Below are 23,277 nucleotides of genomic sequence, written 5' to 3'. Positions count from 1 at the left end.
TTATTCTAATTAAATAATTATATCACAAGATATCAATATATAAAATATTTTATATACATCTATTTGAATTTGTCTAGTACTATAAATCAAATAGACATAAGTAAGTGTGACTAGTTCTATTACAATTTTATTTAATATAATAATAAAAGATAATAATGCAATTTACTCAAATTAAATTTATAAAATAATTACATAATAATGTTTTTAAAATTAGTTTGTAACCTTAAATTTAATTTAATTATATTAATATTAAAATTTTAAATTTTATTTAGTCAAGAGCTTACAACACAACAACCTATTTAACACAATTCCACCTAGTACCATTAAAAAAATTATTAAAATTTACAATATTTAGTTCTTTAGAAAGGTATAATTGAATAATTTGGTTTTAACATATTTCATCAATTAAATAATAACCATCAATATAAAATTTAAAAAAGCTCATATACTTTAGAATATTAGAAATAAGCTTTTAAAACAAAAATATTAGGTTAAAATAAATTTGATTGACTTTTATTATTTATTTAACTTATAAAATATTGTGAACTTTGAAAATAAAAGCTTAAGAATCTTCAAAGAATAATTTGAAATTGTATTTGCATGATAATATACTTTTCAAAAATAATAATAATACTTTTCAAAGTCTTAAGATCTGAAACTATTTTAATTTTTTGAGGAAATAATTTATGTTAAATTTAATTGATTTTGTAGTTAGTATTGAAGAAGCAACACATGGTGAACAACATAACAATATTTTAGGACGAATTATGTCATCGCACAAAGGTCTAGTTTATGCTAGGGCTTTCGTGCCCTAGCCTAACCTGCGTCTGGTGTCTGAGCTCTTTGGTGAGCTTCTTTGCTGCTCTTGAGGGACGTCATTTTTTTGGCAGGGGTGTGTGCTGGTTAGAAAGGGGTCTTAGCCTCTTTCCACCGTATGGGTGGGTGTTTTTAGATTGAAATCCACCTTTGGTGAGTCCTCAATGGGGGGCATGCAGTGTTTTGAGATTGTGGGGCTCCTGCCTCGTCTCTCTCTCAATTTTGCTGAGTCGTGGTTTGTTGTTGCATGGGGGATCAAGGTATAGAATCTTCTCAGCTTTCCTTCGAAGATATAGAGATGGGTGAGCCATCTTCTTTGTTGCATGTTAGTGACAAGGAACTAACTGGTAAATCCCAATCTAGGGAAGGTGATTCCTCTCCAAAAGGGATGTTTCGATTAAGAAAAGTTAACAGATGTTTATAGAGATTCGAGGACCGGCCAGTTTTGGTTATTCAACCTACACAAGTTTCAGAGCATGTCGAATATTGGTACAATCATGCTCTTATTTGAAAATTTCTATGCCTTTTCCTTTCTTTTCCTGTGCTGGAATCCTGGGCACACTAGGTGTGCAACCCAAAAGGAGATATGGAGATTCTATTAGCGGCTAATAACTATTTTCTAGTTATCTTTTCAAGCATGATGGATAGGAATAAAGCATTTGAAGGAGGCCCTTATTTCTTTAACCAAGTGGGGCTCTTCATCAAGCCTTGGCACATGGGCTTCAACTCTGATGAGGAGATCCCCTCACAGGTTTTTGTGTGGGTTCGCTTGCCAAGGCTTCCTTTGGAATTCTGGACAGAAGATATTCTTCACTCAATCTCTTTGCTTCTTGGAAAACCTGTGGGTTCAGCTACACAAACTCAAGATAATAAGGTAATTTCTTTTGCTCGTATTTCTGTAGAAGTTGATTTGAATAATTTGTTGCAAGATTCTATAGAGATTTGCATGGGATCATCTTCCTGGTCCAACAACTGGACTACGAGACCCTTCCATTTAGATGTAGAATTTTCCATGAATATGGTCGTTTACGTTGTAGATATCCTAGGAATAAGTCTTACCCCTTGGCTGCCCCCGGACCTCCTAGGGAGAACAAGGGGAAGGCTCCTTTATCTAATGGGGGTAAAAGTACAAAGCTGTGTCACCTTTCAGGTAGACTTATGAGAATTACCGAATTTGAGTATCTCCATCTAGAAATCAAGTTTGTCCAAACATATGATCTAGATAAGTTCATTCTAGCTAAGTTATATATAGTCTCACACTTTTCCAATTGCAAATGTGACCTATGAAATGCATGTTTTATACTAGTTTGTATCCAATTACTAAAAAAATACAATTATTTTAGAAAAGTGGCATTTCAATAACTCTTACTATTTTTTATGATATTTTTAAAATAACATATAAACTCCATTTTATAGAGCTCAGAGTCAAGAATATTCTCATATAGAGTTTATAGTGTTTTAATTAGATATAGTATATTGTAATTAAAAAATTCTACAAGTACATATTTAACACTCGAAAAGATGTCAATTTTGAGAAAGAAAAGAATATTAAATCATATAACAAAAAATTAAAAATTATATGACATTCTAGAGGATAGAGTCCTCTTTTAGAATGTATAATTTTTCTCTTGGTTAGAATAGATTTGTTTTAAAAATGTGGTGGGAGATGAAAACTATCGATTTAAGGTGAGTTGAAATTTGAGTCATTATAAAAGAGAAAATATAGGTCTAAAGCTGATTTTCATTTTTGATTGTTCTAGCTATATATGTCATATATAACATAGTTTGAGATCAAAGGCAAATAACTTTATTTCCATCTGGTTTTGTGGTGGGAACTAGACCCCTAATTTTTAGCATTTTTCAGTAGCTAAAAAATTATCTATAAAAATTAGGAAAATATATCAATTCCTATACCAAATAATTATTAAAAATTATAATCCTAAACTTCATCTATTTCTACACATTTCATTAGTTTCCTACATTTTCAAATCCAAAATAAGAATACCAATTTTATGTCATTGAAGGTGAAAAATTATACTTTTGTTAGCGTTTTCCTTTACAAAAGGGTGACACAGGTTTGTGGTTTTACCCATGGACCTATTCATAGCGAGGGATTTATTCAGGTTAAGTCTCATAACAAAGGCAAAGGTAAGAAGAGAACCTAGATGGACAGATAGACTGATGGCACCTTTAATAGGTTTGATGCTCTTGGTGACCTGGTCCAAGAGGAAGGTACTCCAGTTGAGCTCTCTTTTGGGGTTAAAGGTCAGCATGAGGTTCAAGTTGAAGATGCATAGAAGGAGGATCATATTCTATCTTTAGGGGACCAGCATGCTGGATAGTTGGCTATTGATTTGCCTCCTCAAGTTTAGGATATTGGTGACCTTTGGGAGTCACAAGGTATGAAGGGCTCAGTTATGGTGGCTCTTGATCCCCTTACTCCTAAGGGGACCTGAGATTCTATAAAGGGTAATAAAGCTCCTCCTATCTTAGGCATACAACATAAATCCTTCAAAAAGGGGCCTTTAGATAAATTGTCAAAGAGTGGTAGGAAGAATGATCAGGAGAAGGTGAAGATCATGGGTGATACTTTGGTTGAGTCTGGGTTTGTGAAACCCATTGATTCTCACCTTCTCCCATCCCCATAAATGATTTTTTTGTCATGGAATGTAAGGGGGTTGAACAACATCCCTAGACAAAAGTTTAATTGTAGATTAACTGAGTCTCAGCCTCCTAATGTGGTCTTTATTAAGGAAACTAAGCTTACAATGGATGGTTTGGCTAATTGTGCATCATGTATCTGGCCCCAGGGCTATTGGCCCTGGGTGGGTGCTTTGAATAGTTTAGGGGGGTGGCTTGCTTCTGCAACCCAAGGAAAGTTTCCTCCTTATGGTGGATTTCTAGTTGGTCCTCCATTTCTTTGGTTGCCTCTAGTTTTGAGACTGGAGAAAGGCATCTTTTATCCAATATCTATCCTCCTATTGATTTTTTAGGTAAGTCCCATTTATGGGCTCATATCAGATTCATTCGATCCCTAGACCCACTTCTCCCATTGATTATGGCTGGAGATTTTAATGTAGTTACTAGTTTGGATGAAAAATGAGGGGGGTTAGCCAGGCTGGACTTGTCTTCAAATCTGCTTAGGGATATGATTGGTTCCTTGAAGCTCATTGATGTGAAGCCAACCAATGGTGTCTTTACATGGAATAATCTAAGATGTGGTGCTGAGGCTATCTCAAAAAGGCTTGATAGATTTTTGATTTTCTGCTATTGGATGAACAACAGGTGGATGACAAATTCTAAAATTATTGACTAGAGGGGCTCTGACCACTGGTCTATTAAGCTCTCCATCACCTCCTATAGAGTCACCAAAATTCCCTCTTTCAAATTTTAGTTGATGTGGTTAAGAGATTTGTCTCTACCAAACCTTATGTTGGATTCGTGGTATGAGGGGATGCCTGCCCATGGGACGACCATGTTTAATTTTAGTAAGAGGCTTCAAAATGTGAAGTACAGGCTTAAGAGATGGAATAAACAATATTTTGGGAACCTACATGCTCAGAAGATAGCTACTCTATCCAAGTTGGATAATATTACTCGTTAGATTCAGGATCAAGGGTTGACCTTTGATCTGACTAAAGCTGAGTCCTTGGCTCTTAAGGGACTTGAAGAGTGAGAGCTTCAGGAGGAGATTTTTTTGAAGTAGAAATATCTTGTTGATTGGCTTCAGGAGGGGGATAGGAACACTAATTTTTTTCATAGCTTGGTTAAGGCTTGGAGGTAGGGGAATTCGATCTCCTCTCTTGTCTCAATTGATGGACCTCAGATCTCTTCCTGTGAAGAAATTTCTAGTGAAGCTATCAATTACTTTTCTAATCTTTTTACTAGGGAGGATCTTACTACTAGGACTGAGGAGTAGGCCATCTTGGATTGTATTTCCCACCTAGTCCCTATTAAGATGAATAGGGCCCTCTTACATCCTATTTTGTTACCTAAATTGGAGAAAGTTGTGTTTACTATGAAAAAAGGTAAGGCCCCTGGCCCAGATGGATTTTCGATTGAGTTTTTTCAAGAGTTTTGGGAAATAATAAAATTTGATCTCCTAGATGTGGTTTAGGAATCACATAGAAACAAACAGATGCTGAAGTCCTTGAATTCTACCTTCTTGGCTCTCATACCTAAGAAGGGGGTAATCAATTGGATCAATTTAGGCCTACAGCATTATGCAATGTTGTCTATAAGATCATCACCAAATTGATTGCTGAAAGACTCAAACCAGTCCTTGGTTCTTTGATCTCTCCTAAATAGGGTGGTTTTGTTGAAGGAAGAAATTTTTTGGATGGAGTTGTGATAGCAATGGAGGCTATTCACTCTATGGTTGCATCTAAAAAGAAAGCTATGTTCATTAAACTTGATATGGCTAAAGCTTATGATTGGGTGAGTTGGGAGTTCTCATAGAAAATTCTTTTGGCTTTTGGTTTTGATGAGGAGTGGGTGGATTGGGTTCTTAGCTATTTGACCTTGATGTAGGAGCATCTTGGGTTCACTTGCAATCCTGCATGTTTGAGAGGGACTTTTGGTTAAGGGTTATGGAGCTTGGTGAATACTGGTGCTCGGCATACAATGGGAGCTCGACATGGTCTTGGGAGCTCGGCATGGTCTATGGAGCTCGGCATGGTCTAAGAACTCAGCATGGTCTATGGAGCTTGGCATGGTCTAGGGAGCTCAGCATGGTCTATGGAGCTTGAAATGGTTTGGAAGTTCAGAATGGTCTTTGGAACTCAGCATGGTCTATGGAGCTCGACATGGTCTTTGGTTGCTTGGCATTGTCTAGGAATTTGGTGTCTATTTCGGGATGTATATCTAATTTTCCACAATGAGTTAAAGGATGAAAGTTTTAGAGATTAAAGAGGGCCTAGATTTCTACCTATAGTTCAAAGCTTGAGTCCTAATTCATTCAAAGCTAGGAGATATTTCAATTTTACTAAGACATCAATTTTGGGAATTTAATTGTTGTAGGAGGCCGACTTGTGACATTTAATTTATGTATTTGTATTTAATTTGTGTTCTAGGCCGACTTGTGGATTAGATTGGTATAAGTAGGGGTTAGGGGGGGATTCTTTAGGAATTAATCATCCATTGTGGAGAAAAGGAGGAGCTTGGGAGAGTGAATTTTGTGAAGGGCTAGTAGTTGCAGCTTGAAAAACAAGGAGAATGCTTGGTGGGCTTGCGAGCTCAAGTTGAGATATTCCTTGGAGGTTTCTACCAGAGTGTGGATCTAGACTAGCTAGAGATTGGGTTTGGAAATTGAGGGATCTTAAAGAACTATTACTTTCTATGTATCTGACCATAATCGGGAAGGCCTTATAGCCTGACACATTGCATATAATCAATTATATTTTTTGAATATATTATTATGATTTGGTATCAGATCTTGCATTGTTTCTTCTTTTTGTTATGTTTCCACTACATGGTTATATAGTTTAGTGCTAGAAAATATCCTTTGGGGACTCCCCTACCTTGCACTACATTAGGTGGTATTAGAGTGAAGGTTGTTCCTGAGTGTGTGGACAGATCATCGAAGTTGAGGTAGTTTGCACTAGGACTTGGGTTGAAGAGGTATATTCTGTTCATGGATTTGTTGCTTAGGGTTTGCTAAAATTTTGGAAGATGCCTCCCAAAAGATTGGACCCTAGGGAAATTGCTGATCTTACTGATGCTGTAGAAGAACATATTTCAGAGAAGGTTAAAGAATATATTAGATCTGAGTTTGAGAATGTTAGAGCAGAGATAACATCAATGAAGAGTTACATGATTGTTGAAATTGTGAGTGCTTTAGGTGGTGTACCTAGGAATGTGGGTACTAAAGATAGTTATGAGGAAGTTTCTAAAGACTTTGAAGTTACTGGATCTGGTGGTGAGGATAGATCTAATCATGTGGAGAGACTTATTGGAATTAGGGCTGGTCAGTTTGCTTGACCTGGATCTTAGTTGAAGCTAAAGCATAAGATGAAGGTTTCTAATTTTTTAGGCACTTTGAATCTTGAAGACTTGATTGATTTGATTAGTGAATTAGAAGACTACTTTGAGCTTGAGGATATTAAGGATCCTGCATAGACTAAGCTGAAGGGACATGCTACTCTTTGGTGGAAAGAACTACAAAGAGACAGAGAAGAGGAAGGTGAAATGAAGATAACTAGATGGAAATTGATGGTGACTAAGTTGAAGGCTATGTTCATTCCTGCTGATTATGAACTTGAACTATTTAAGAGGTTGCAAAATCTGAAGTAGAAGGATATGACTATGAAAGATTATACAAAAGAATCCTACAAGTTGACTATTTGGTTTGGGCATCGAGAAATTGTCAAAAGAGAAGGTAGCACGATATATTAATGGTTTAAGATTCAATATTCAGGATGAGTTTGGTATGCTAAATATTTCTTCTGTTGAGGATACTTGTCAGTATGCTTTGAGAGTAGAGGAGAAACTAAAGAGGAAGAATCAAGGTAGTTCTTGAGGGAAGGATAAGTAGGATAGTTCAACACAAGCTAAACCAAAAGAAGAAGGTGAACCAAAACTTGTGGAACCGAGGAGAAGTATAGGTGGAGGTGGGTTCAGAGGTAATTTTTTCAAGTGTAGTCAAGAGGGGCATAGATCTTTTGAATGCCCAATTGGTAAGACAACTACTGTTGTGAATGAGGTTGAAGTCTAGGAGAGTCAACTTGAACAAGGACAGAGTTTGTTGGCTCAACGAGTATTGGTTGGTGAGAGGACATTGGATTCTTGTTAGAGGATTATTTTGTTCAAAACTCATTGTAAGGCTGGTGGTAAAGTCTGCAAAGTGATTGTGGAGGTGGTTGTACTGATAACCTTGTTGCTGAAGAGGTGGTTCAAAAACTTGGTTTGAAGAGAATGAGACATCCTTATCCTTATAGGATTGGCTGGTTATAAGGTGAGCATGCTTTGGAAGTGAGGGAGCAATGCCTTGCTGATTTCCAGATTGGGTAGTATAAGGATCAAGTATTGTGTGATATTGTGGATATGAATAGTTGTCATGTGTTGCTTGGTAGACCTTGACAGTATGATTGTAGGGCTATGCATGATTGTGCTAGGAATGTGTTTACAATTGAGAAAGGTGGTAGGAAGTTTTCCCTGATTCCTTTGCAGAATGAATAGCTTGGTAGGAGCAACCTGAGTATTGGCGGCCGAGTTGAGTTGGTAAATTCTGAGAAAGTTGGAGATCAACATGGAAATTAGACCTATGGAACACCTGTGGTCGATGTGAAGAAGAAAAACAAGGGAAAGAGTGTACAAGTTGAAGACTCAGAGGATCTGTATGTTAAGAACTAGTTTGGGATTTATGTGTTGAATCCCAAAAGATATTCTTCCAGTTACTAGAATATCTTTTTGAACTTGGGGTGTTTGATGCTCCTATGCAGGAGCATCTTCGGTTTGCTTGCAATCTTGCATGTTTGAGAGGGATTTTACTTAAGGGTTATGAAGCTTGGTGAATACTGGTGCTCGACATACATTGGGAGCTTGACATGGTCTATGGAGCTCGGCATGGTCTAGGGAGCTTGGCATGGTCTATGGAGTTCGGCATGGTTTAGAAACTTGGCATGGTCTTTGGTTGCTTGGCATGGTCTATGGAGCACGACATGGTCCTTGGTTGCTCGACATGGTCTGGGAATTTTGTGTCTATTTCAGGCTATATAACTAATTTTACACAATGAGTTAAAGGATGAAAATTTTAAAGATTGAAGAGGGCCTATATTTCTACTTACAGTTCAAAGCTCAAGTTCTACATCATTCAAAGCTAGGAGATATTACAATTTTACTAAGACATCAATTTTGGGAATTTAATTGCTGTAGGAGGCCGACTTGTGGCATTTAATTTATGTATTTGTATTTAATTTGTGTTCTAGGCAGCTGACTTGTGGCTTAGATTGGTATAAGAAGGGGTTGTGGGGGGAGTCCTTAGGAATTAATCATCCATTGTGGTGAAAAGGAGGAGCTTGGGAGAGTGAATTTTGAGAAGGGCTAGTAGTTACAGCTTGGAAAACAAGGAGAATGCTTGGTGGGCTTGTGAGCTCAAGTTGCGATCTTCCTTGGAGGTTTCTACCAAAGTGTAGATCTGGACTAGCTAGTGCTTGGGTTTGTATCTTGAGGGATCTTGCACAACTATTACTTTCTTTGTATGTGGCCATAATCGGGAAGGCCTTACAACCCGACACATTTCACATAATCAGTTATATTTTATGAATATATTATTATCGTGATTTGGTATCATATCTTGCATTGTTGCTTCTTGTTGTTGTGTTTCCACTACATGGTTATATAGTTGAGGGCTAGGACATCTCCTTTGGGGACTCCCCTACCTTGTACTATGTCAAACCTCATCCTCCTCAATTCTCATTAATGGGGAACCTTTAGAATTGTTTTGTGCTTCTCAGGGACTTCGGCAAGGCTACCCTTTATCTCCCTATTTATTCATTATCATGGCAGAGGGTCTTGGTAGATTTATAAAATCTTAGGTAAAATAATCTTCCTTCCTACTTTCATCTTCAATTTGTAAATGACATTGAGTTGTTTGGCATGGCTAGAGTCAGTGAGGCAGTGAATTTCAGGAGAACTTTGAATATCTATTTGAAAGCCTCAGGTTAGAGTATTAATGATGATAAGTCTTCTATTTATTTCTTTAATACTCCTCAACTTATTTAGAGTAGGATTGCTGGGATTTTTAGATTTCAAATTGGTTCCCTTCCTTTGATGTACCTTGGTGTTCCTTTGGCCTTGGGATCTCAGCATAGAGAATACTGGTAGGGGATTTTGGATAAATTTTGGAGTAAGGTTAGTCACTGGACTTTCATATGGTTATCTTCTGCTAAAAGAGTGGTTCTCCTAAAGACTGTGGTGCAGTCTCTCCTCATTTATAGGTGCTGTGTTCAGGTCCCCCCGTCAAACTTTGTGAGGGATTTTGATGCTTTACCTCACCAATTCCTTTAGTTTGGCAACCTTTTATCCTCGAAGTAGAGCCTAATCAAGTGGGAGTCTGTGTGTAGGCCAAAGCATGCCGGGGGCCTTGGTCTTAGATCAATGTATCTTGTTTTCATGACTTTGGTTGCCCAAATGTATTGGTGGTGGTGCAACAATCAGGATCAAGATTGGGCCAAGATTCTTGCCCACAAGTATTTTCCTGGTGCTGATTGCCTTGATGTGCCATGACTTGCTTTAGTGCATAAACGTTCTTGTATTTTGGATACTCTTAATAAAGGAGCTTAACTTATTAAGGAGGGGTTCTTCCAGGTCTATAATAGAGGCTCATATGCTCTATTTTGGCAAGACTCTTGGGATGACCACCCTCCCATAGGTAAAAGTACAAAGCTGTGTCACCTTTTAGGTTGACTATTCAAAATGACTAAATTTAACTATTTCTATCTAGAAATCAATATTGTTTAAACCTATGATCTAGATAAATTTTATTCTAGCTAAGTTATATATGGTCTCACGCTTTTCCAATTGGAAATGTCTATTAAATGCATGTTTTATACTAGTTTGTATCCAATTACTAAAGAAATAAAATTATTTCAAAAAAAGTACATTTCAATAACTCTTACTATTTTTTATGATATTTTTTCAATAACACATAAACATCATTTTATAGAGCTCAATGTCAAGAATATTCTCATATAGATTTTATAGTGTTATAATTGGATACAATATATTTTAATTAAAAAATTCTACAAGCACATATTTTAACACTAGAAAAGATGTTATTTTGAGAAGGAGAAAATATTAAATGATATTAAAAAAATTAAAAATTATATGACATTCTAGAGGAGAGAGCGTTCTTCCAGAATGTATGATTTTTCTTCTGGTTAGAATAGATTTGTTTTGAAAAATGTGGTGGGAGATGAAAACTATCGATTTTAGGTGAGTTCAAATTTGAATCATTATAAAAGAGAAAATATAGGTCTATAGCCAATTTTTATTTTTGATTGTTCTAGCTATATATGTTATCTATAACATAGTCTGAGATCAAAGTTAAATAATTTTATTTCCATATAGTTTAGTGGTGGGAACTAGACCCCTAATTTTCAACATTTTTCAGCAAATAAAAAATTATCTATAAAAATTATGAAAATATATCAATTCTTATTCTAAATAATTATTAAAAATTTTAATCCTAAACTTCATCCATTTCTACACATTTTATTAGATTACTTCATTTTCAAATTCTAAATAAAAATACTAGTTATATGTTATTGAAGGTGAACAATTATACTTTTGTTATCCTTTTCCTTTATAAAAGGGTGACACAGGTTTGTGCTTTTACCCCCATTCTTTCTAGCTTCCCCTAGCTTCAGCCTCTTTATCATATTTTTACTAATTCTAGATGGTTTAAGGTGGAGCATTTTAAGACTGTCAAGCGTATGGGTCAGGTGGAGGTGACTTGCTGGAAGGACCCTCTGGAGTGGCCCATGGGTGGCTTTGATGAGGATCATGTTGTTCTTACCAAAGCTTTGGAGAGTAGGTTTTGCAACTCCCTTAAAATGAGGGACGCTTTAGGTTGGAGTCCTAGCCCAAAACGTAAATTTACCGTGGCTCAAGGTTATGCTATACTTGATAGGAACTTACATGGTCCAGCTGAGGTGCACTGGTGGAAGAAGGTTTGGAATAAATTTTCTTGGCCCAAATGTAATTTTTTCTTATGGTTGTTGGCTCAGAAGAAATGCCTCACTTGGGAGAATCTTCACAAATGATGTTTTTAGGGACCTTCTGTTTGTTTTCTTTGTTCAAACAATGAGGAATGTACCTCTCACTTGTTTTTTCTTTTCCCTTTTTTGAGTGAGATATGGCATAGATGGTGGGAGGCTTGGTATCATGGTTGTATTCATGCTACCTCTCTAATTGATTTTTGGGAAAGTTTGGACAGACTGCCAGCAAAGACTTCTTTCTTGTAGGTAGCCTGGATGGTTGGGCCAATTTTCATTCTTTGGAACTTTTGGTTGGAGAGGAACCACAAATTTTTTTGTGACTCCAAATTAGGAAGTTTTCAATTATGGAAGATGATTCTTAGTAGGCTCTAGGAGATTTTTTTTGCAAAGTGTGATATGTCTAAATGTATTGATCTTTGTGATCATGCTATTGTGTAGAATTTGAATCTGGGTGATAGTAGATGGGGATGTACTCTTGGAAAATGACATCACCATGTCAAGAAATGGGTTTTTTAGGATGGGAGGTGGACTCCTCCCTCGGCTGGGATCTTGAAAATTAATATGAACCGTTCTTCTCGTTGGAACCCTGGACATGTTGATATTGGGGGTATAGGTAGAGGTAATGATGGTGGTGCAGTTTTTTCTCTTCTTTATTAACAAAGGTCAACACTCTAATAATCCGATGGAGGTCCTTGCTATTATAAAGATTGTTTTTGAGAGAGGATGCTCTTTAGGCTAGAAGAGGATCATCTATGAGTCTAATTCTCAGATTGTTGTGGATATGCCAAATAACCAAAGTTTGGAGGATGTTAGTTGGCAATTAACCTTTTTAGTCAGACAAACTCTAAGTCTTTTTAGTTCCTTGGACTCTGTCTCCTTTTGTCATATCCCTAGATTATGGAATAGAGTGGCTGATTGTTTGACAAAGTGGGCTTCAGAGAACATGGATAGTTGGGATATTAGTGGAAGGGATGAGTTACCTTCTGAGTATTATGGGATCGTTGAGCAGCTGTTGTTGGAAGATAGGAATAGGTAGTGTTGTTGTGGGCCTTTGGCCTTTGCTCTGTATTTTGGATTTGATTGAATAAATTTTTACCCCCCCTTTTTTCTAAAGAAAAGAAAAAAGAAGCAACACATTACATATGCAAATTCATCCAATTCAAGTGTTGGTTATATACAGACAAGGCGGGATAGGGAAGATAACACATTTGTGTAGAATTTCAATAAATATTCTAGAGATTATCGGTCTAGGCTATTCTCTTGACAAAGTACATATGAAAGTGAAAATATGAAAAAAAAAATCCTTCATATATGCTAAAACATAGTGTTTTTATTCAGATTTGGTGTTGTTTTTTGCTTTTAACCATTGAAATCAACATGAATACATACTAAAATTTTCATAAAAATTCATTGTATTTTTTTATAATTTTCAAAAAAAGTCAAAGGTGTAATTTGTTGAGAGGATAACTATGTCCATTCATGTTTAGGTTTGAGATATTCTACGATCATAAGGAAAAATTTGCAAACCCTCTCCAAATGTTTTTTTTGTTTTTTCTAAAAAATATTAATTTATAGATTTCTATTGTCTTCTCAAATTCATACTCCCCAACCTTCTAAATACACTGCCACCTACCAATGTTGAGTGCCAGCACATTTTTGAGAAATTTATGTTCCCCATTAAGGAAGCAGTAAGCTTGATGATTAAGATCTGGTAGTATTAATCTATAGTATTGTTATTGGTCTAGTGGAGTTTTCTATCTGGCTTTTTACAAGGCCATAAATAGAGTAAGAAAATCCAATATGACATGTATCATTTTGAAGAGAGATGCTTGTGCACCTGCAATTATTCTTAGCCCTCCTTTCCAAAACCTTGAACTATGTATGCTGAAAGATGATTTCAAACAACTAATCTCGTTCCAAGGAATGCAAACAAATATATGTTGGACTTGGTGAGGTCGTTTTTAATTTAATTTACTTTTTTATATAGTTATCAATAAAAAATATTTTAATGAGATCAAGTTTAAATAAATTGGACTAATATTTAAATTTATTTTAAATTATTGAATTTAGTTTTGACATTAATTTATTTGTAATTATTTTAACAATAGTAATTTATTTTAAGTTTTATATTATTCATGATTTTGTAGTCTTATTTTCTTTTCAATATTCTATTAATATTTATTATTATTATAAAATAAAAACTCATGTAGAAAAAGGATGAAGTATACCAATGAAGGAAAAAAAAGGTAAAAATGGTATTAATTCTTAAATTAAATCATTTCAAAAGACACACAAAGCAGTGTTAAGATTAATAAGAAAATAATTTCTTGTAAGACCATAGGTAGATATTAGAAGTTGTCCAGATTTGAAAACAATGGGCCCCATGGCACAACTAGTTTACCACTATAAAGATAGATAAACAAGTGTTGTCGTGTACTTGTGATAAACTAGTTTAGAATTAATTATAATATAAAATTAATTATAAAATAATATTAATTATTTATTTAGTTTAAAATTTAATATCAAAGAAAAGTAAAATAGATTTGTTGAAAAATCTTGGATTAGTGCAAAAGAATTAACTAATTATGTTAAAATTATAACATTCGTCATTGTAGATTCATATGTAATCTATCGTCAATTATGGCATTAATGAGTTAACATATATTGGACCGAAGATGGGATGAAACCCTGGAACTACAAAAATAATTTCATTGTTTCGAATTAGCAATGGGAAACAATATAAAATAAATTAGGGCCTGTTTGGCTGCGGGAATACGAATAACTATTTTGGCCTACTTATTCTGGAATAGAAAATGGGGCTACCTATTCTTGTTCTCAGTTTGGTTCAACCAAAATTTGATGGGGAATTTGTAGACCCCAAAATTTATGTTTTCAAATAAATAAAACTAGAATAGGAATACGTATTCCAATAACACCTATTTTGGTGGAATTGCAAAACCTCATTTTTGAGCTAAAATTGGAATACGCATTCCTATTTTACTTCATATTCCAATTCTGATTTGGTGTATCCAAATGAAGAATTCAAAATTTTAAGAATTTACATATGCCTATTCCGCTTCTATTCCCGTTGCCAAATGGGCCCTCTAGGGTCCGTTTGGTTCGTGGAAGATGATAGGAATTGGCTTTTTCAAAAATTGGACTTGAAAATTTGTGCGTTTGTTTCAAAATTTGCAAAATGGAATTAGCATACGCGACTTCCAATTTTGCCTCAAAACCAGGTTTTCCAAATTCCTACAAGCAGGCAGGAATTGAAAATCAAAACCTAGTTTTGCTTTTTAAGGAGTGTAAAACTAATAGATTGGACTACTTTTTGAAATTTGCATTCAACTCCAAGCTTACGGACTTCACACACATCTTCCGAGTGAAACAAACAGTTTTAGTAAAATCTCAAAAATTGGAATGAAGATATGCAAAACCTTGATTTGGCTAAACCAAGGTTTGTAGAAATCTGGATTTTTTAAATTCCACAAACCAAACGGACCCTTGAGGAATACTTTGTTTTGAGAAAAAAAAAAACATTTAGACAGTGTTTGTAAATTTTGCCTTGCCAACTTCGAATCTCAAGGTTAATACCGCTAATCTGGAATATTTACTGACATCCTGCACCAATGTGTAATTATTGATGTTCACCAGGCGGAGCAACCTTAGATTTTAAAAAGCTACTTTGCATTCTCCGTTTACTATTTCTGTTTCCACCAAGTTCGGAACTCTTAAACATCTCTTCATTAAGTTGATGACTTGCTTCTAGCTGGAACGTTCGAGAAAGAGAGATCCCCTAAGTTCTTTTCTTTATCTTGTGCAGAATGTTTAATGCCTCGACCTTAGACGAGGGTCTCAAGCGATTATAGACAAAGCCCACCATACGCTCACTCAAATCATCCACTGCTTCTCTGCAAGCTCTAACATCCACAGCAAATTTCAGAACAAGTGGAATTCGGAGGAGACCATCATATCTATGGTGGGATCACTAAAGCTTGCTTGCTCGCTGCCTAAAGCAGACATACACCAGAGTTTCTGCGCCTCTTCTTCTGAAAGACATGTTACCTTATAAGAAGGGCGTTCAATTCTCGCCTGGACAATTGTTTGAGTCTCATTCAGGTTCCTAGTTGTTAAAAGAATCCTGCTCTGTGGTGGAAGGGACGCCAGGTCAGCTACAGGCAGAAGCTTTTCAACGTCACTTTGTTTCAGTGCGTTGTCAATAAAAACAAAGATCGGTTGAGAGGAGAGCTCTTTAAAATCCTTGGCCAACTGTTCCTGACCTTCGCTCAAGCTTCTCAACTGAATATTGCGATCATAAACATCTCTTAAAATTTGTTCTTGTAAGAATTTAAGATCGGCCTCTGAACAGTTCTGCTGCATGTCGACTTTACAATATTTGTAGTTTTTGATGTCGAGTTTGTTGAAAACTGCAGTGGCCAGAGTTGTCTTTCCAATCCCTCCTTGTCTGTAAATAACCACCACTTTAACTGATGGGACTTTTACATCTAAAAGCTTTGTTACAATATCAATGGCTTTCTCAACACCAACTGTCAAAAAATCAATATAAATTTTTCAACAGCCTACTATATACCTCTTTCTCTTTTATAAATTAAGAGAAAATTACCCAATGACAATATAAATCGAATAAACAGATAAATAAATAGAGCAAACGTACCTGCTTGAGGAGATCTTCCTTGGGAGGGAGGTGAGACAACTGGAAGCCTATCCAAAACTTCTGAACTCCTATTCAGAACAATAATCATCGCCTCCAATGAGAGTTGTGAGTAATTTCCGCAGTTCACCAGCAGCAGCCGGAGCAGCAACAAATCTACTCACCCATCAAAAGGGAGTAAAGATTTATAAGTATCTTACAAGAGTTGGAAGTAGAAATATCACATGAAACAGAAAAATCAAGATTAAAGCAGATGGATTTACTTGGAGAGCGCATGGGATTCCATTTGTGAGAGAGCTATTGCCAGCCACTGTGACTGAACATGAGCTGCACAGTCTTGTTGAGAATTAGCAGAGCATGGAGAACAGCAGCAAGCATTACCCATTTCTGTCTTGCTGAGGTTAACGAGAAAAAGGACAAGACTAAAGACTAGATTGCTCAGAATGTCTACAGAGGAGTTTGTTTCTTGAGATTAAGACTAGATTGATCAAAATGGGTAGAGTAAAAATAGAAAGATTTGGAAAATGGGCGTAGAGTCAAAAAGAAGAAGAAAATGGGAATACATTCTGAAAATGGGCACCGTAAAAAAGAAAGAGATGGGAATCAATTTTTCATGTTCATTGTAGAGTCTCTCGCTCTCTCACCGTTGTGTAGAAGAAGAAAAGCATTTGTGGATGGCCAGGCATGGAATACCTTTTTAAAAAGCCACAGACATTCAGAATAATTAAATCACATTAGACGTTGATGGGCATCATTAGTTATTCTCTTTATTCTATAAAGAGAGCAAACCATTACGTCATGCACTGAACTGCGCACCTGCTTTTCTTTTCTTTTTGATCGAATCTTCTTTCCTGTCTCTTCTTTGCTCGAACTTTCTATTTCTTTCATGCTAAACTCTTTTAGGGGAGACGACCCAGTACTTGAACACACTAACTTTGCGTTTATCAAAACCTTACGTAAAAATTTCAAATCGATCCCAGTTTTTTACACCAGTTTACTTGGCGAGTCGTCTACTTATAACTAAGGTTTCAAGTCCACATCACCCATTATGATGCCCCATCAGTGTGCTTTTTGCCAAATTGTCCAAAAAAAAACCAATGGTCGTGCATAAAGGGTACCCATAGTTGAACAGCTGATGTGGCATCACATCATTGGTTAATTTTTATAACTAAGGGTACATTTTATTCAATTTTGGGTAGTTAACATTGTACTAACAACTTTAAAGTCACAAGTATTAGTACAATGTTGTCAAAAAATTGGACATTAAGTCAGTAAGTGTAAGTATTAGGTGAACAACTCCATTCACAACTATTGGAACGCGTTCAAGTATTGGGTCCTCTCCCCTATTTCGCGGTTGTTTATAGTTGTCCATGAGAATCTAAATCTTCCAATGTGAGAGCTTTAAAATTTAAAATTTAAAATTCTTTTTTACTAGAAAATTTACATATACATTTTCATTTATTTATTTTAAAATAAATCATGAGGTTGATGATATTCAATGGTTTTGTCATTAATCTTTGTTTCAATCTTTCGATGTATCGTTTGATGTGGGACCAAAAATATGACTTATTAGTTATTGCATATTGTTAGTTTGTGTATTGGTTGGTGCTTTTATAGACAGTTTATATTGCATGCTTATGATAGTTTTTGGCTCGATCCTATGTGGATGAGTTTTGGTGCCAATAGTGGGATGCAACGCGCTTCACATATTTGTTAGATCACTTCAAGCACAAGTGTACCTGGAAACTGCAAGGAAACCCAGGTGCGAAAACAGCTTCCTACACTAATCTCATAAGGAAAGTATGATGCAAATCCTATTAAAATCCTCTACACTTACAGATTCAATATCATGTAAACAACAATATTGCAACCAACCATGCATATAGAAAATAGACAGAGAAAAGAACACATAACACAAGGATTTTTCGGTGGGGAAAAACCTTTTGGTAAAACAACCCCACCTCTTTAGAACCTGCACAATGTATTATCTTCAACACGAGGTTACAATACACTTGTAATGCAAGTTCAACATCAACAACATAAGACTCCAGTAGCTATTCGTAGTACCAACAATACACCTTTTCGCATCGCATTTCTTTGCAACCCTAAAAAGGCTTATAACATGCGCTTCACTTTAGGGCTACTCCCAAAAGGTAAACCGTATTAGGGTTTTACCATTCTCCGAGAAAATAGGAACCCCAAAATTTTTTTTGACAGTACTCAAATATCTTAGTTGCCACATGTCTTCACCTGTCACTGAATCTTCCTAACATAGCTCTTACGTGTCATAGGAATCCGTCATAACCGTTTTACTCATGATCTCCTTACACACAATTCAAGATGTTGACACATCAACATTATTTGCAAGAAATACATTTTACAAAACAAATAATAAGAATAGGAATTATACAAGGTTGAGAGACCTTATTCCTAACATTCTCCCACTTGTCGAACACCTTGTAAGAGCAACATGAACATAACAGGAACTAACTACTATAGGCCGAAAGGCCCATAGACTCCGAACACCATCTGAACTTCTCAGTGTCCACTGGTTTCGTTAATGCATCTGCAACATTCTTCACAGTATCTACCTTTTCCAAATTTACCTTTCCATCTTCCACCATATCTCTCACAAAGTGATACTGTACATCAATGTGCTTCGTTCTGGCATGGAAAGTTGGATTCTTCGTAAGGCAAATAGCACTCTGACTGTCACACCAAATAGTAATCTTTTCTGCATCAACACCAACATCAGAACACAATCTCTTAAGCCAAATGGCTTCCTTACAAGCATGAGTAGCAGCCATGTACTCAGCTTCTGTAGTGGACAAAGCAACCATAGGTTGTCGCTTGCTCATCCAACTGATGGCACCACCAAACATAGTGAACACATAAGCACTGGTGGATCTCCTGCGGTCAATATCACCTGCCCAATCTGAATCCACAAACCCATGAATACAAACTGAATGCTGAGATCCAGAAGAGTTACCATGATAACATATGGAGTAATTTGATGTACCCCTCAAATATCTGAATACTCGCTTAATTGCATCCCAATGTATTCGTCTAGGATTAGCCATAAATCGACTCAGGACTCCCACTGCTTGGGCAATGTCTGGTCTAGTACAGATCATAGCATACATAAGACTACCAACTGCACTAGCATAAGGTACTCTACTCATGTCCTCCACCTCACTAGGAGATTTTGGACAATTATCTACAGATAACTTTGTTTCCACAGGAATAGGAACACATAGTCGTCTACAATCTGCCATGCTGAACTTGTCCAACACAGACTTTGCATACTTACTCTGACTCAAACAAAGTTTTCTGTTAGACCTATCTCTACTAATTTCCATACCCAAGATGTACCTAGCTGCCCCAAGATCTTTCATCTCAAACTGTGCTGACAACTGAGATTTAAAATCAGAAATCATACCCTTACCCTTCCCAAACAGCAACATATCATCAACATATAATGCAACAATAAGAAGGCGATCATTTTCAATTCTGAAATAAATACAATGATCTGATTTCGATCTTACAAATCCAATTGACAACACAAAGGCATCAAACTTAATGTACCACATCCTAGGAGATTGCTTCAAACCATATAGAGATTTCTTTAATCTGCAAACTAAGGATTCTTTACCTTTAACAATGTAGTGCTCAGGCTGTGACATATAAATCTCTTCCTCCAAATCATCATGAAGGAAAGTTGTCTTCACATCCATCTGTTCTATCTCTAAATCATATGATGCAGCAAGAGATAAAAAAAATCTAATGGATGTCAACTTTGCAATAGGAGAGAATATTTCACCATAATCTATTCCCTCTACCTATGAATACCCCTTTGCAACCAATCTAGCTTTGTACCTTTCAACACTGCCATCTGCACAAATTTTTTTCTTGAACACCCATTTACAACCAACAGATTTTCTCTCTTTAGGAAAAGGTACAAGGTTCCATGTTTTGTTTTTCTCTAATGAAGCCATCTCAAATCCAGGAACCTACATCTTCCATGCCCAAAGCCTCTTTCACAGATCTAGGATCATCAGTGTTAGTAATCAAAGCAAAAACACAACTGGAATCTAACATAGAATAACCAAACCTTTCTGGTTGTTTTCTTTCTCTCGTGGTTCTCCTCAAGGGCTGAGGTTGAGGTTGTTCTTCCTCTTCTTCTGAACTATCAGAGCTGCAAGAGCTCTCCTCATCATCAGACCCAACATGGTCTCTTTGTTCAGTCTTCTCAGGGGTAGGAGGCAACTGAACAACATCTTTTTCCTTTTCTTTTTCATCTGGTTGTAGCACAATAGGAGAAGATGTTAGCTCTCTAAATATAACATTTCTACTATACAAAACCTTACTAGTCACAGGATCCCAAAGCTCGTATCCTTTCACACCAGCACTGTACCCAATGAAAATACATTTAATAGCTTTGTTTTCCAACTTAGATCTTTTCTCCATTGAAACATGTGCATAAGCTTCACAACCAAAAACACGAAGATGTATAATTGAAGGCTTCTTACCAGACCACACCTTCATGGGTGTCTTACCAACAAGGGCTGATGTAGGAGATCTGTTAACTAGATAGCAAGCAGTGGCCACAGCTTTAGCCCAAAACCTTTGTTCTAAACCAGCTCCACTAAGCATACTCCTAGCCTTCTCCATCAGTGCCCTCTTCATTCTCTCTGCAACTCCATTTTGCTGTGAGGTATACAGAGTTGTCTTATGCCTCTCGATACCTTGTTCTTTACAGAACTATTCAAACTCTGCTGAGCAAAACTCACCACCATTCTCAGTTCTCACACACTTAATCTTCTTACTAGTCTGATTCTCTACAAGGGCTTTAAATTCCTTGAATCGACCAAAGACTTGTGTCTTACTTTTAAGGAAATAAATCCATGTCCTTCTACTGTAATCATCTATGAAAGATACAAAAAATACAGACTTGGAGATTGAAGGAACTTTTACAGGACCAAATACATTAGAATGAATAAGATCCAAAACATCAGAAGATTTGTGAGAACTAGAGTAAAACTGAACACGATTTTGTTTACCATATACACAGTGTTCATAGAAGTCAAACTCGAGATTGCAATCGTTTAACCCCTCAATGAGATTTTTATTTTTTAGGGTTCTGAGACCCTTCTCACCAATGTGACCAAATCTCAAATGCCACAACATTGTCTTTTCTACAGGAAGCTTTCCTTCCAAAGTGTTTGCACCCTTAGGTACACTTGTTGTACTACCATCAGAACCACTAACCACAGTCTTCTTTACTGCTCGTTCAGATGGTGGGGATGAAGTGATAACTACTCTCTTCTTTGAAACAAAAGAACTATTACACTAAGAAATGTGTGCATCAAGCTGAAACAAAGTACCTCTCCTAGTACCCTTAGCAAGCACCATAGCTCCTCTCATCATCTTACATCCATCTTTAGAAAAAACAACTTGCACACCTACATCATTCAACATACTTACAGATAATAGGTTTCGTGCCAAACCTGGAATGTGCATAACTCCATTGATTCCCTTTACTCGTCCATCAGGAAATTTGATAGTGACCCTTCCGCGTCCAACTATCTTTAGGTGAGAATCATCACCCAAGTACACCTTTCCACCATCGAACTCTTCATATTTTGAGAACCAGTTTCGATGAGAGGTCATGTGAAAAGATGCACCCGAGTCAACCAACCACACATCATCAGATGCATGGGTTGCCAAAGCTACGATGAATGCATCGCCATCTTCTTGAAAATTTTCAGAACCAGAATCTGAGGCTTTCTTCTTCTTCTTAGGCTCTTTACAGTCTTTACAGAAGTGCCCAATCTTATCACAGTTCCAACATTTTGCCTTGGACTTATTGGAAGTCTTTGACTTCCCATGGGATTTGGATCTACCCTTATTGTCAGACTTATTGTCATTTTTCTTTCCTCTTTTCGTGGATCTCCCATGAACGGCAAGGGCTTCTTTTTCTAAAACAGAAGCCTTTCTCTGCATCTCCTCTAATAGCATCAAAGACACCACATCATCCATTTTGAAAGTGACTAATGTGCTTCCGAGAGCCATCACAAGATGGTCCCATGAATCCGGTAAAGAACACAAAAGTGTGTAGCAATGATCCTCCTCCTCTAACTTGACACCAACTGATGTCAACTGTGCAGCCAACAGATTAAATGCATTTAAATGATTCATTAAGGATCCACCTTCCTCCATTCGCAGAGAATACAACTTCTTCCTTAGGAACAACTTGTTCACCAAAGATTTGGCCTGATACATGGCCCCAAGTCTCTCCCACAAACTATATGCGGTTTTCTCATCTAGAACATTCAGAAGGACTGCATCGGTTAAACAGAGTCTTATGAGACCCTTAGCTTTATGGTCTTTGATATCCCAATCTGCTTGAGCTATAGTTTCTGGTCTTGTAGCGCTTGTAGTCACTTTCCATAGGTCACGATCTTCCAACATGTCTTCCATCTTGAGTTTCCACAACTCGAAATTAGTGCCATTAAATTTCTCCACCTCCATTCTTCCATATGATGAACTATCCATCTCAATTTGCAAATAAGATTCAGGATGCTCTGCACAAGACTCCCACTCAACTTGAGATTAGCTCAAAAAACCCTACTCAACAACTAGGATCAAAAGTTGATCAAGCTCTGATACCACTTGTAAGGAAACTCAAGTGCGGAAACAGCTTCCTACACTAATCTCATAAGGAAAGTATGATGCAAATCCTATTAAAATCTTCTACACTTACAGATTCAATATCATGTAAACAACAATATTGCAGCTAACCATGCATACAGAAAATAGACAGAGAAAAGAACACATAACACAAGGATTTGCCGGTGGGGAAAAAACTTTCGGTAAAACAACCCCACCCCTTCAGAACTTGCACAATGTATTATCTTCAACATGAGGTTACAATACACTTGCAATGCAAGTTCAACATCAACAACAAAAGACTCCAGTAGCTACTTTTTTGCATCGCATCTCTTCGCAACCCTAAAAATGCTTATAACATGCGCTTCACTTTAGGGCTACTCCCAAAAGGTAAACCGTATT

General features: G+C 36.6%; 1 protein-coding gene across 1 annotated transcript; it reads right to left on the bottom strand.

Annotated features, from left to right (window-relative positions):
• Window positions 1-14,955: 14,955 nt before the first annotated feature.
• Window positions 14,956-16,831, bottom strand: LOC149571114 (disease resistance protein ADR2-like). The gene is made up of 3 exons (XM_089808516.1): window positions 16,470-16,831; window positions 16,210-16,362; window positions 14,956-16,081 (listed from the first exon to the last, which is right to left on the bottom strand). Exons 1-3 carry the CDS (start codon window positions 16,480-16,482, stop codon window positions 15,474-15,476), a joined length of 774 nt encoding a protein of 257 aa, XP_089664642.1. The 5' UTR covers window positions 16,483-16,831; the 3' UTR covers window positions 14,956-15,473.
• Window positions 16,832-23,277: the final 6,446 nt, after the last annotated feature.

The sequence above is a fragment of the Cupressus sempervirens genome, chromosome 2, assembly GCF_028749045.1.
Source record: "Cupressus sempervirens isolate cs-2001-9-10 chromosome 2, ASM2874904v1, whole genome shotgun sequence".
NCBI lineage: Eukaryota > Viridiplantae > Streptophyta > Pinopsida > Cupressales > Cupressaceae > Cupressus > Cupressus sempervirens.
This window is presented reverse-complemented; position numbering and strand designations above follow the sequence as displayed.

Coding starts and splice junctions, on each gene's coding strand:
- LOC149571114 (XM_089808516.1), bottom strand. Junction 16,082..16,209: donor AGGAAGATCTCCTCAAGCAG/GTACGTTTGCTC, acceptor ATTTTTTGACAG/TTGGTGTTGAGAAAGCCATT.